Raw genomic sequence first — 13,646 nt, 5'->3', positions numbered from 1 at the left:
CACAAAAAAAATATATTGCGGAAACTTGTTTACGTAGTTGGAGATATGAACATCGGCTTACTCAACCATGCTTTAGATAGTGATGCAAAATCTTTTATTGATATTCTTCTCGAATATAATCTTATTCCAACTATAAAACAAAGCAACAATTGTAACTAAAATATCATCAACATTACTAGATAATATATTAACTAACAATTTTCATAATACCCGTTATAAAACGAGTATAATCAAGACTGACTTAACTGATCATTTCCCTATATTCCTTATTACTGATAGCGTAACCCCTAATAATGCTACCCTCGAATCAACAATATTCATGAGGCAAATCAATGAAAGTTCCATAAGCCAATTTAAAAAATTATTAAATAAATCCGTCAATTGGAATCTTATTTTACAATCTCATGCTCATGATGTGGTTAATGCTTATGATTTATTTCTGAACTAATTTTGTAAAATGTAGATTTGGCATTTCCTTTAAAAGTAATAAATTTTAAGTCATTTCTATCCCCATGGATGACCAAAGGACTAATAAAATCATCAAGGAAAAAAAAAATCTGTATGAAAAATATTTAAAACATAAAACTTATAAAAATGAAATTAATTATAAAAACTATAAAAATTTATTTGAAAAAATTAAAAAATGATCAAAAGTTAATTATTATGCTAAATTGCTTGAAATTAACAAAGAAAACACTCGAAAAACGTGGAATGTTATTAGAGAATTAATTGGAAAGAAAAAAATTGCAAAAAATAACTTACCTTTTAAACTTTTTATTGAAGGAAAACTCATCTACCATAAAGAAGATATTATTGAGAAACTGAACAGCTTTTTTTCCTTGATGTTAATCCAAGCTTAGTAGCGAAAATTTCATCAAAAAGAATTTGATTCATTTCTTACAACAATTGATATAATTATGGACGAACCAATTTTGAAAACAAATGAATTGCATAATGCTTTTAATAGTCTTAAAAAAAATAAAAGTACATTGATCAAACTAATGTTAATGTAATTAAATCTGTTTTTAATATTATCGAACCCTCATTATTCCATATTTTTAATCTCTCATTTAAATCAGGTCATATTCCTGACAAACTAAAAACTGCAAAAATAATACCTATTTACAAATCTGGTGATGAGACTAGTATTTCAAACTACAGACCTATTTCAGTCTTGCCCTGCTTTTCTAAACTAATTGAACGGATCATGTACAACAGACTTTATAAATATTTGACTGAAATTAAGATTTTATACTGTAATCAGTATGATTTTAAAAAAACCATTCTACTGAACATGCAATAATTGAATTTGTTAAACATATATCAAATGGATTTAATAGTAATTACTCTACAATTGGGTTTTTTATTGATTTATCCAAAGCGAAAATTGCGATGTTAAAAACGTAAGCTTACTTCGGTTTAAATCATATTTAAATCATAACTAATAGAAAACAATTTATACTTAAAGAATCAAAAAATTCAAATAACAACCAAATAACTTGTGGGGTACCCCAGGGTTCTATTTTTAAAATAGAACCTTGGGATACCCCACAAGTTATTTGGTTGTTATTTAAATTTTTTGATTTTTTTAATATGCAAATAAGATAGTGTTTAATATTTTTGATGACAGATGACACTAATTTATTTTATTCTCACAAAGATATTATTGTTCTTTTTAAAATTTTTAACGAAGAATTATATATGATCAACGAGTGGTTTAAAAGTAACTGACTTTCATTAAACGTTGATAAAACAAAGTTTATCCTATTCCATAAACCTAGTAAAGCCGATAATATTCCTCTTAAATTTCCCGATCTTTTAATCAATAACATGATAATTAAAAGGGAATTAACTATAAAATTTCTAGGAGTGTTTTTAGATGAAAAATTGCCATGAAAATACCATTTTACATATATAGAAAGTAAGATCTCAAAAAGTATTTCCATGTTATATCTTAATAATCAATCCTTAAAATAAATTTTTTTTGTTCATACACAGCTATCTTTCTTACTGTAACGTTGCCTGGGGTAGCACTAATCACACTAAATTCAAAAAATTTTTGAGCAAACAAAAACATGCTTGCAGGAAAATATTTGGGGCAAGCAGGAATGCACAATGCGAACCGCTCTTAAGTCAGCTTGGAGCTTTAAATGTTTATAAGAATAATATTCATCAAGTATTGTTATTTATGTTTAAAGCATATTGTTATTTATGTTTAAAGCAGGTTTATCTCCTGTAACATCTTACTTTAATGAAATCTTTCATAAATATTTTACCAAATTTTCAGTGAACAACTTTGTCATTCCCATAAACCATCTTAAATTAGGCTCGTACCAAATTTAATATCGGGGACCTTTTGTTTGGAAAAACTTTCTTCATATTTTTAATGAAAAACAAGACTTTGTTTTAAGCTGCATTTTGGAAAGTTTTAAGGCTGATTCAAAACGGCATTTACTAAACATGGAGTTCGACAAATTAGATTTCAAATATCTTTTTAGGTTCAATTTAGTTTAGATTTTTTTTTTACTGTTTTCCTTTTTTGTTGAAAGTTTTTGTTGATATCTATTAATCAGCCCTAATTACTTATTTATATTGGAATATTTTTAATAAAATTAAACGCAATTTTTTTTGATTAATAACTTTCACGACTATCTCACTTTTGTATAATTTATTTTTTACTTTTAAATTATTCCGCCGCAAGATTGTCAGCAAAAATTATTTTTATTTCTGAAGTCTTGTAGGTACTTATACTGTTTTATTTTATCACTTGTTAGTAATGTAAATACGTTTGAAAATAACATTGTAACGGGGCTCGGTGATAAGACAAGTCTGTCTTCTTCTTGCTCCGGCCAGGGTTTTCTATTATTGTAACTTTTTTTTTTGTAATTTTTAACAAACGGCAAAATAAAAAAAAATAAAAAGAATCGCCTCTTTTTAAAAACTGTGTGAATTTTAACTGATTTTACAAGAGAAAACTCCTTATAAATTTATTTTTTAAGTAAAGCATCAAAAAAGTTATGCAAGTTCTTAATAAAAGTAGACCAAGGGTTAATACAATAACCATAAATAATGGCACTCCATCGTCATGACAACATTATAAATGAAAAGAAATTTCAAACAAACTCCCTCTCTTTGGAAAAAATTGCAGTCAATTAGAATAATAATTTTAGCTAATTTTTCTCCGACTTATAGTAGAAAAATAGACCTTTGTGATATGCATATTTTTTGCTAACAACTTCAGTCAGCTGGTAAAATTTAATTTTACCAATCAAGGTAAACAATAAGAAATAAAAAAGAACAAAAACAATTTCTATACTTTCTTTAGTTTAAAAAATTTTTTAATAAAGTTTTTTCAAATGTGTTTATTGCTTACAACTTTATGAAAGGAATACTTCCTAAAAATATCATACAAATTGGTCAAGCGATTTTCAAAATTCTTCTTGGGAGATAAAAAACACGCCAAGCGAGAACAATGCCAAATAAGTTAAAATTGAGATGGAAAATATTATAAAACAGCAAAATATCATATAAGAAAAGCATATTGTTAATATGTTTTATTCGTAAACTCCAGCCTCGCACATATTTCCTTCTTTCTGTTTTTACGGTTTCTTAAAATCTTTCTTTGTTTTTTGATGGTGTCTTTATTTTTATACTCTGAAATGGTAATTCTAATAATTGCAATTAGAAGTAGTATGCTGTCCTGGTATCATATTAGGCCTTTTAAATATAAGAAAAATAGGCTTTAATTCTATAATAAAAATCTCCATCCCATTGGCGTCATAGTTTTTATTGTAAATGTTTGGCTTTTTTTCTGCTTAGGCTTGCTGCTGCTTAGAATTAACGGTGTCTTTGAATTAACGGTTGGTTTTTGTCACATATTTTATATTACCGAGATAATGCTTCAACGTTTAAAAACTTCCCATTAGCGATGGACAATTCTGCGGTCACCCTGCTAACTATATCTTCTTTTTCTCCATGTTCCATCGACAGAAACTTCAGCATTTGCTACCTCATTAGGATATTTTCTGAAAATTTTTTCTAAAAATTTTTCTAAAAACCTAAAAAGCAAATGCTCGTAGCAAAGTAATTGCTCAAAAATACGTGAACAAAGTTTTGTTCTTACTCATAAATAGCGGCATAAAGCTTTTACTTGTAAGTGCTTAATGGCGCTACCTATAGAAATCGTTTGTTTTTATTTTTCGTGAACTTTAAATTTTTTTTGTATTTACTTTGAATTTAATATTTTAACATTTTAACTGTTTTAGTTTTTTTTTTTTTTTTAGTTTATTATCATAGTTCTTAGAGAAATTATCATAGTTCTTAGAGAAATTATCATCGTTATTAGAGAAATTATTATCGTTATTAGAGAAATTATCATCGTTATTAGAGAAATTATCATCGTTATTAGAGAAATTATCATCGTTATTAGAGAAATTATCATCGTTATTAGAGAAATTATCATCGTTATTAGAAAAATTATCATCGTTCTTAGAGAAATTATCGTCGTTATTAGGCTTGATTGGGTGTTTTCAAAACATACACCACTCTTTTATTTATATCATACCCTGGTACATATTTTGATGTGCCAAAGTTAAAACTAAAAATGCAACATAAAGATAAATTTGATTTTTACTTCACTAGACTTTTTATTTTCACTAAACGACTTCAGAGATGGTTGCTGACAATCTGAAATCCCAATTTTATCAACAACAAAATTTTAAAGAGTTTTTTTTATATCAATAAATCTGTAGCCACTGATACATTTTGAGTTTCTACTTGGTACTATTACTTTCTTCACTTTTCTTTTTGAAGCACTATGTCAGGAAACTAGGCTTGAAGACCTATTCGTTGAGAAACTAGGTTTGAATCCAGAGACTATTCTTTTATGTGCTTTCGTTCAGCACCACTTTACTCTATCGCCTTTCTCTATGTTCAATATCGCTCTCTTTTATCTCAAGACTGCACTCTTTCCGATGTTATTTCTGATCATTTTGATCAAGATTTTTCTCTTAATCCTTCAGTCAGTATTGTTGTTGTTGGTGAATTTAATGCTCATCACGCTAAATGGCTTGGCTATAGTTTCTGATCCTAGCCAGTGCTCATTTTCTTCACATTTACCCTTTGGTGCTTTTGATCTCTTAAAATATTATCTCATTCTTCTTTATCCCCCTATCAGAATCCCCCTATCAATGTACCTTCTACAACACCTTAAATCTGACTGGGACTCCTTCCCTGATTTTCTTCGTGATGGTCCTTGGGAAGAAATCTTTCGTTTCCTACTGATAAATTTGCTTTTTACATAACATCTTGGATTTTAGCTAGCATGGAATCTTTTATTCCCTCTTAACGATTAAGTTAAGCCTCTCTCTTCTCCATGGTTTTCCTCTCACTGTGCGTTTGTTTACTACTGCTAGAAACCATCGTAAAAAAGCTTTGTGTAACGCCAAAACCCGCTATTCTCTGGTCACAAATTCTCGTATTTCTTCACAAAAAAAAGGCTTCAGAGACTTCTCGAGTATCTTTAACTGTGTCTACAATAAAAGCAAATCTGTTATTCCACCTCTCTTGCATGGTTTAGATTTTGTCACCATGCCTAAAGACAAAGCTGAATTGTTTGCTAAAAATTTTTTATCAATCTCATCTCTTAATTCCACTAATCATATCCTTTCTAATAAAGCCGACAAACTGGTTTATCCATTGCTTGACATTTGTATCGCTCTAGCTTCTGTATCTAAAGTGATTTCCTGCTTAGAATCTTCTACAGCTTATGGTCCAGACAATAAACCTGTGATAGTCTTGCAGAAGTGTTCTCTGAAGCTGTCTTCTATACTTTCAAAACTATTTAACAAGTGTCTATCAAAGTCTAGTTTTTCAGTCTGCTGGAATGCAGCATCTGCTATTCCGATTTTCTAAAATTCTGGAGAGCGATCTGACTCGTCTAACTACCTTTCTATTAATATTTTTCTAACCATAAGAAAGGTTTTTGAATCTTTAATTAACAAACACTTAATCTCTTATCTTGAATCTAACTTTCTTTCTGGTCATTAATATAAATTTCAATTTCCTCGTTCTGCTGATTTGTTAACGGTAATAACTGATAGGTTTTATCGTTCATTCGGATTGAAGTAGAGAGGTTAAGTTTATCGCTCTTGACATTTCTTAAGTCTTTGATAAAGTTTGACATGCTGGTCTTCTCCATAAGCTCTCTTCTTACGGTGTATCAGGTAACATCTTTAGGGTTATTGAATCCTACCTTACCAATTGTAGTATCAAAGTTGTCCTCAATGGACAGCAATCTTCTTCATTTCCTGTAAGCCAAGGTTCTATCCTTGGTCCTATACTACCTTAATTTACATGAACAATCTGCCCAAAATTCTCACATCTAAGGTAGCATTGTTTGCTGATGATACTACCTTTTATTCTTGTCTTGATAAAAAGCCAACACTCTCTGATTGTTTGGAGGGGGCATATGAGGTTGATAACAATCTCACTTCTGCAACAGCATTGGATTCTCAGTAGCTAGTGAACTTTAAGTCAGATAAAACTCAACTATTTTCAGCTTATTGTTATTGCAACAATCTAGATCTTCCTATATTTATAGACGGTAATATACTCGAATAGTCATCTGTCCTTTGTCTTCTAGGATAAACCCTTACTTCCGATCTATCTTGGTAATCAAATATAAAATCGATTATAAAATTAGCATCTAAGATTGCATCTCTTTTTGTGCTTGCCACTTTCTTACACAGAATTCTATCCTTTCTCTCTATAAATTTCAAATTCGTCCTACAAGCATTAATGATCTTAAAGATTAAATTCATGCATTTTTAACAAACAAACTACATATAAATGAATTTATTAGCTTTTAGTTAGGAATAATAATATTTGAATAACTTGTTAATTTTTTTGTTTTTTTATAAGTTTTGTTATCAATAAAAAATTTTTTTTTCTTCTTAATTTTCAATCTATTTATTTTTCAGATTTTATACTAATCTAATTGATAAAAGTATCCCAAAAGTATAGTGTACAGTGTCTTTACTCCCTAAGCCTCAAAGTTATTTGGCTATGTCCCTATTCACAATCCTTTCGCCTTGAAAAAAATAAAATACATATTTTAACTTTTGTTCAATTTAAAAAATAAAGAAATCCAATCCACTGTGCCCCAATTTCCCCTATTCTCCATATAGTTCTATATTTATGGCCAAAGAAGAATGCTGAAGTTAATTTACAAAGCTTTGTTGATCATACTACACAGTGCATATGTATTCTTCAAATTGAAGTATTTAAATCCAGGCCTTTTCAAAGACTGATTTGCAATACAAAATTAATTCGATAGTTCAGCTGGTCAATCGATTAATAAGCAGACTAAATCATCTGATCTTCCATGATATCTAGCTTCTGAAGAAAGTCTCATTCTAACTTGTCTTTTCCCGCTAAACCTGATCAATGAAAATGATCCATCAGTAACTATTACATCAAAGCATAATGTTATCGTTGCTATGCAAATTTGGTGTATAAAGCAACAAAACAATTTATAAAAACAACATCTTTAGAAATCGCATCATCCTTTTAATATGTATACCAAAATTTGTTACAATACTGTTAATGGTTTAAAACAATAATAGTTTAGTCTCAAACTGACTTTATCATTACCAAAAAACCTGGTTGCTATGCAAATGAGGTATCTATAGCAACGAAACAGCAAAATCATTACCTTCATAAGAAGCGCAGACCTTATGTTAGTACACATGCTAAGTTTGGTGAACATATGACTATTAGGTAAAAAGTTATGAATTTTGTCTCAAAAACCAGTATTCTGACCCACTGGGCAAAGTTCAATGCGTCACAAAGTGCTCAAGAATATTTAAAACTGAAATATTTAATTTTTTTAAATAAATGATATTTTAGATATCGAAAATCTCACGCTTCTACAATTTGCAAAGAACAAGTTGTGACAGATTAATACAAATAAACATTACGATTTCGCAATAAACTAGGGATATTTTGGAGTTAAAGTTTGTTTTGCAAAAGTAGAAAAAGATAGAAAAGCAAAATAGACAAAATAACAACAAACAAGTTGTTTCTTTAACTAGAAAAGTTGTAAAAGATAAAACCAGCCAGTTTGCAATGGTGGAACTGAGCCAGCGCTTTTTAAAAGGAATTGTTAGACAGATAAATGACTGTTTAGTTAACACTTAAAAAACACTCTTTTGGTAATTTTTTAATGTGATTATTCGTTAACATTGTTTTACGGGTCATCTTAACTAACACACCATTTATTGAATGTTATTAAAGAATTTCGTTATTTAATATAAAAATGTTATCAAAACTTTCTCATGTTTTACTTCTGATTTTTTAGTAAGACATGAGTAAATGGAAAAGTCAAAAAACGCCAATCATGTTAGAAAAAAAAAAAGATGTAAATGGTTTATTGTTTTAACTTTTTAAAATAATTATTACATATATAATAATGATAATTAAAAATAATCATTATATATATAATAATGTTGTTCAACCAAAAACATACTTATGCGCCACAGAGCTTTTTAAATTTTTTTTAGTACCACATTTTAGCTGCTTAATAAAAATTTATCATATATTAATAAATGCGTTTTATTTAAAAAAACCGGAAAACTTTGAAGTAAAGTTGTTTTCTTGATTTCCAATTAAAAGATCAATACCATTAAAACTAATATTGTTAAAAATTTATTGTTGCTAAATCATTAAAAAACTCATTTCTTAATTATTGAATTAAGATCATGGCATTGGTTTTAATGTAATCCTATTTCTCCCATGTCACTCTTTGTTGTGGTGAAATGGGACATAAATTGGGATGAAATAGGACAAGTTGAAAAAAAAAGTCGGAGTAACTTATTCTTTTCATTCTAGTCATAATGTAAATACCAAAACGCATAATTATTGTAATTTATCATGCAAAATTAAATATTGTCTTAAGTGTCACTTTGTTTGAAAAGTCGTTTTTTTTTTAATTTATTCTATACTACTTTTTTTTTATAATAAAGAGCACATTAACATAATATAAACATTTAACGTTAACATAAAGTCAACCTTAAAATCCTTTCATAAACACAAACACAAGCTTTTTTACGAAAAAGTTAATTATATAACTAAATATGAAATTAGACAGTGTTTCACCCTGTTTCATTGGCAATTCTCCGAAATCAATCCAGTAGTCGTGAGAAAATTTTTATTCTTTATAGTTATCTTAACCAAATACTAACCATACTTCTTCAGTAATTAAATGAGACATTGGAGATCAATTAAAACCTATATATTTTAACATATATGAACGTAATATTAAATATTTACTATTACTTATGACTCATTTCAGGAATCTTGTTAGATTTTATATAAAACTATTCAGAAATTTAAAAGTACAATAACATGAAGTAGCTATTTTAAAAACCTTTATTTTTCAAAAATGATATATAACTAAAAATCGCGTAATGCAAAGTTTTTTCTGATGTTTTATGGGTTGTTATTGATAAACTTCCTCAACATTCGGAAGTTTACTAAAGCAACTTAGACAAAAAGACAGGGCTATTTTTGTTTGTTTTTCTTTTGTCATTATAAAGATTATGATTTATATAAAATGTACTTCATTAATAACATGTACTCCAGGTTGTTTTTCAAGAATTCCATCGTATATCTTTCTATCAAAATAAACTGATACTTTCTTTTTTTTATAACATTAAACTTCTCATTCTGTCTTTTTATTTGGGTGTTTCACAGTAAAAAACTAAGTGCATGAATCGAATCAAAGAGAAATCTTTGAGAATTATTTACAGAGACTATCATTTAAAATATTTTACTAAATAATTAAAAAAATAAAGCTACAAAGAACCAAGATTAGGCTGAGATTAGGCCTAAGATTTTTTGGGCCGTTGAACAGTTCAAAAATTTTTTTAATATATATATATATATATATATATATATATATATATATATATATATATATATATATATGTACATATATAAATATATATATACCAACGCAACCGGAGGGCGGGGTGTAGGGAGGGGAGGAGTAGAGAGCCAGAAGCACGGCATTCCCTCCCCTCCCCTCATACACACATCTTTTTTTCTCAAAGCCCTTTTTTTTTTATAGAAATTGACAATTGTGCTCCTTCTCTATCCCCCCATACACACATTTCAAAACCGGTGTTGTCGGTTACATATAATATATTGGGATGTATGTATGTATATATATATATATATATATATATATATATATATATATATATATATATATATATATATATATATATATATATAAATAGAAAGCAGGGGTATTTGCCCCCCCCCCCCAGTAATTTTTCAAATAAATAATTTTGAAGAAAACGACTAAAAAAAAAACAATAAAAAAAGGTCCTTAAAACTATTTCGGGGTAGTACTGCCCACCCAGTATAACTTTTGTTCCTGCAGACCCGTATATGTATATATTTGCGCATGCACTTCTACGCATGCGAGTTTTAAAGTGGTAAAAATGCAGCATTAAAACAACACAATTTTTAACAATTGTGATATTCACCATATTCTAAAAATGCTACTGACATTCTAGATTTAAAAAAAACCCAACACCCAAAAATTTACAAAATTTTATTTACAACATAGTATTTTTGTAAAGATATTGTCAGTTATAAATGTTTTTTATTCACTAATTCAGGAAATGTCACGTCATAAAATTACATTTTTTTTATCACTAATACTTTGAAAACTAAAGTTATATATTATAATAAAAAAACTCAACTATAATTGAATTATTATGAACTAATACAAACTCGTAAATCATTATTTGTCTGATCATACTTTTAACAAACAAATAACTTTTGGGCCTAAATATATGAACGGTCTCTTTTTCACTAGAAAAACGCGTAACACAGTTATAGTTGAGCTTTATCGTCCACTAGCTACAAAATGAATTTGTTCATGTTTCTAACAGCGAAAGCATCTGTCAAAAAAATGTCAAGGTTTATTCTGACATACTTTTATTTGTTTATAAAACAAACACATAATTTCTTTTGGCAAAAAAAAAATGGTTTGTAATATAAAAGGCGTTCGTATGAAGAGTGTGAAATTGACGACATACGACAAAACATGTTAACTTTACCACTACAAAATATTTTTGAATTACTCATTTAATAGTTTTGTGAATGGGTTTGTGAAACTGCGTGTGAAACCAAAGATTGTTATCAATGAGAGAAAATTTAAACTGTTTGTTACATACAGTGAAGAATGTTACAATACTTTCTAGTTTTAGTTTACTGGGCACAAGTTATCCAAATATCAGGCAAGCATTTTTTTTATTATTCTTATTTATCTTGGAATAAAAAATAATGTTTAGGCAAAAACAATCAACGCAATAAAGTGTTTTTAACACACAATAAAAGTTTATATACTCAAGTCTCAAGTTAGAATCGAATGAATACTGACCTGATCTGTTAAAGTTAAATTTATTTATGCTACCGATAGTCGTTATACATCTAACTTATCAAAGAAATATGTAAAGTAAAGAATTTAAAACTAAGTTCCCGCCGTATCATCCCACCCGTTGGCACATTTTTTCAATCGTGACAATAATACAAATCTTTTTAAGTTTTCTTTGGATTAAAATTGATTTTAAACATTTTTGTTTTTAGTAAAAAAGAATTCAAATTAACTCAAATAGTGTCTGAAAAATATTTGATGAAACCGAGTTTCTCTTATTTTCAAAGTTGTTACCTGGTAACATTTCCCTTGTAATATTAGTAGTTACTTAATTTTGTTGTTTAAGGTTACTTTGACCTAATAAACGCTAATCTGATAAATGTTTGCTTAATATCAGCATAATAAGCGTTGAAGCAAATGTTGACTTAATAAACGGCGACACAATAATTGTTAACAGTTTTCAATCGTTTTTGCATGTTTAAAAAAGTTTCTTTTATTATTATTTTATAGTCCTGCTAAAAAATATTAAAATTCTAAAAACTTTGTGGTGGACTTTAATTGTAAAATATTTTTGTGATTTTTGGGTTCTGCTCAGTCCTTACAAAGTCTAGTTTAACTGTAATATTTCTTAATGAGATCTCTTAAACAAACATATTATACATAATGGCAGACAATGGTAAAAAAATAACAATTTGCGTTTGTGAATCTTTGTTCATGGTAGGCTGCAGAATCTCAATTCCTAATTTTAAAATATCAATTCCAAAAAATTAAATTATATATTTTTTCAGATAGCAGGTTTCATTGGCCGTTCAGTGTGTTGGAGTTCAAGTGGTTTATTGTCATGGGACTTGATTTTCTTTAAGAATTTAAAATTTTATGTTATAAAATATTAAATTTGTCTATTTAAACATATTAGATTTGGCTTTGCTGATCAAAGCACATTTTTAAAGTTAAAATCAACTTAAATAGTAGATGAAGTAAAACTGCTAACCCTAATTGTAATATAAAAGTTAGTTTTTTAATAAATTAAAAGACTTTTTATATCAAAACACTTTGCTAAACAGAAATATTTTAAAACGTTGTTTATTTAAAGACACATCTTTTTAAAGAGTTTGATAAATTCAAATTAAGCTTTAATATCAACCTGATTAATATATATAAAGTAAAACATTTAAAGTTTAAAAGATAAAGGAATTTATAAAGATAAAGATAAGAATAAAAGATAAGGAATTTATTTTGTTATAAAGTAAAACATAACAGTAGTTTAAAAGATAAAGGAATTTATAAAGATAAAGATAAGAATAAAAGATAAGGAATTTATTTTGTTTTTAAAGATTTGTGGAACTCTTTCAATACTTTTTTTAAAAGCAATTTTTTTCGTAATCAAAACAATCTACAAAATAAACTAAAATTGCAAAACAAAAATTTTAAAAGAACTTTATTTCATTATATATTACTAATATCTATGTTGATGGAATTTTTCATTTGGGAATCGGCTTTAAAATGAAATTTTTATACAGGTCTTGTATTAAGAAAGAATACTTTTTTCTGTAGATTTTTCTACTATGAAATCTCAAAAGAATATGTGAAAATATTTAAACTAGATTGTTTTATACAAAATAAAAAGTTAGTCTTTTAATGAAAAATCAAAATATTTAAGCTGCATTGTAAATGAGAGCCACTCGCCCTTTTTTGGTCTGCAGTCACTCTCTATTTGCAAGCCAACTCAAAAATTTAGATCTCTTGTTAGATATGGTTTATTAAGGCGGGTCTAAAGCTAAATTCTGTTTCAGAAAAACTATTCTGAATCAGGATCAATTGAAACCGTCTCAGATTAAATCTATTAATAGTCTTAGTCCAAATACCCTTAATTTTTACTTCTCCAATTTACAGCAGAATTTTTTTGAGTGGTAAAAATTTTGAATAGGTAAAAAGTGATGGTTATGGTTTTTCACGACTATTATTTTGGCAATATATAATATTATGTTATTTTATTTATACAATAGTTACGAAAACATTTTGTAATCATTGTATAAATAAACTGAATAGTTGTGGTGCAATAATTGAACCATGAATCATAACGTTTATTAAAACAATTTTTCTTTAAATGGAAAATACGCACAAGTACTTTGTGGTTTTTAAAATGTGTTTTAAAAACAGTATTGAAACATATGTGTACATATGTGTGTATATATAT

At 27.7% G+C, this 13,646-nt stretch overlaps 1 protein-coding gene across 1 annotated transcript in view; it reads left to right on the top strand.

The window, feature by feature from the left end:
- Positions 1–10,934: 10,934 nt before the first annotated feature.
- LOC100214305 (vascular endothelial growth factor receptor kdr-like) overlaps positions 10,935–13,646 on the top strand; it is a 36,543-nt gene continuing 33,831 nt past the window's right edge. Inside the window, exon 1 of the mRNA XM_065813763.1 lies at positions 10,935–11,312. Within this exon, the coding sequence (XP_065669835.1) occupies positions 11,258–11,312 (55 nt within the window). The 5' untranslated portion in view covers positions 10,935–11,257. The remainder of the gene's footprint in view (positions 11,313–13,646) is intronic.

Source organism: Hydra vulgaris, chromosome 12, assembly GCF_038396675.1.
Source record: "Hydra vulgaris chromosome 12, alternate assembly HydraT2T_AEP".
In the NCBI taxonomy this organism is placed as follows: Eukaryota; Metazoa; Cnidaria; class Hydrozoa; order Anthoathecata; family Hydridae; genus Hydra; species Hydra vulgaris.
This window is presented reverse-complemented; position numbering and strand designations above follow the sequence as displayed.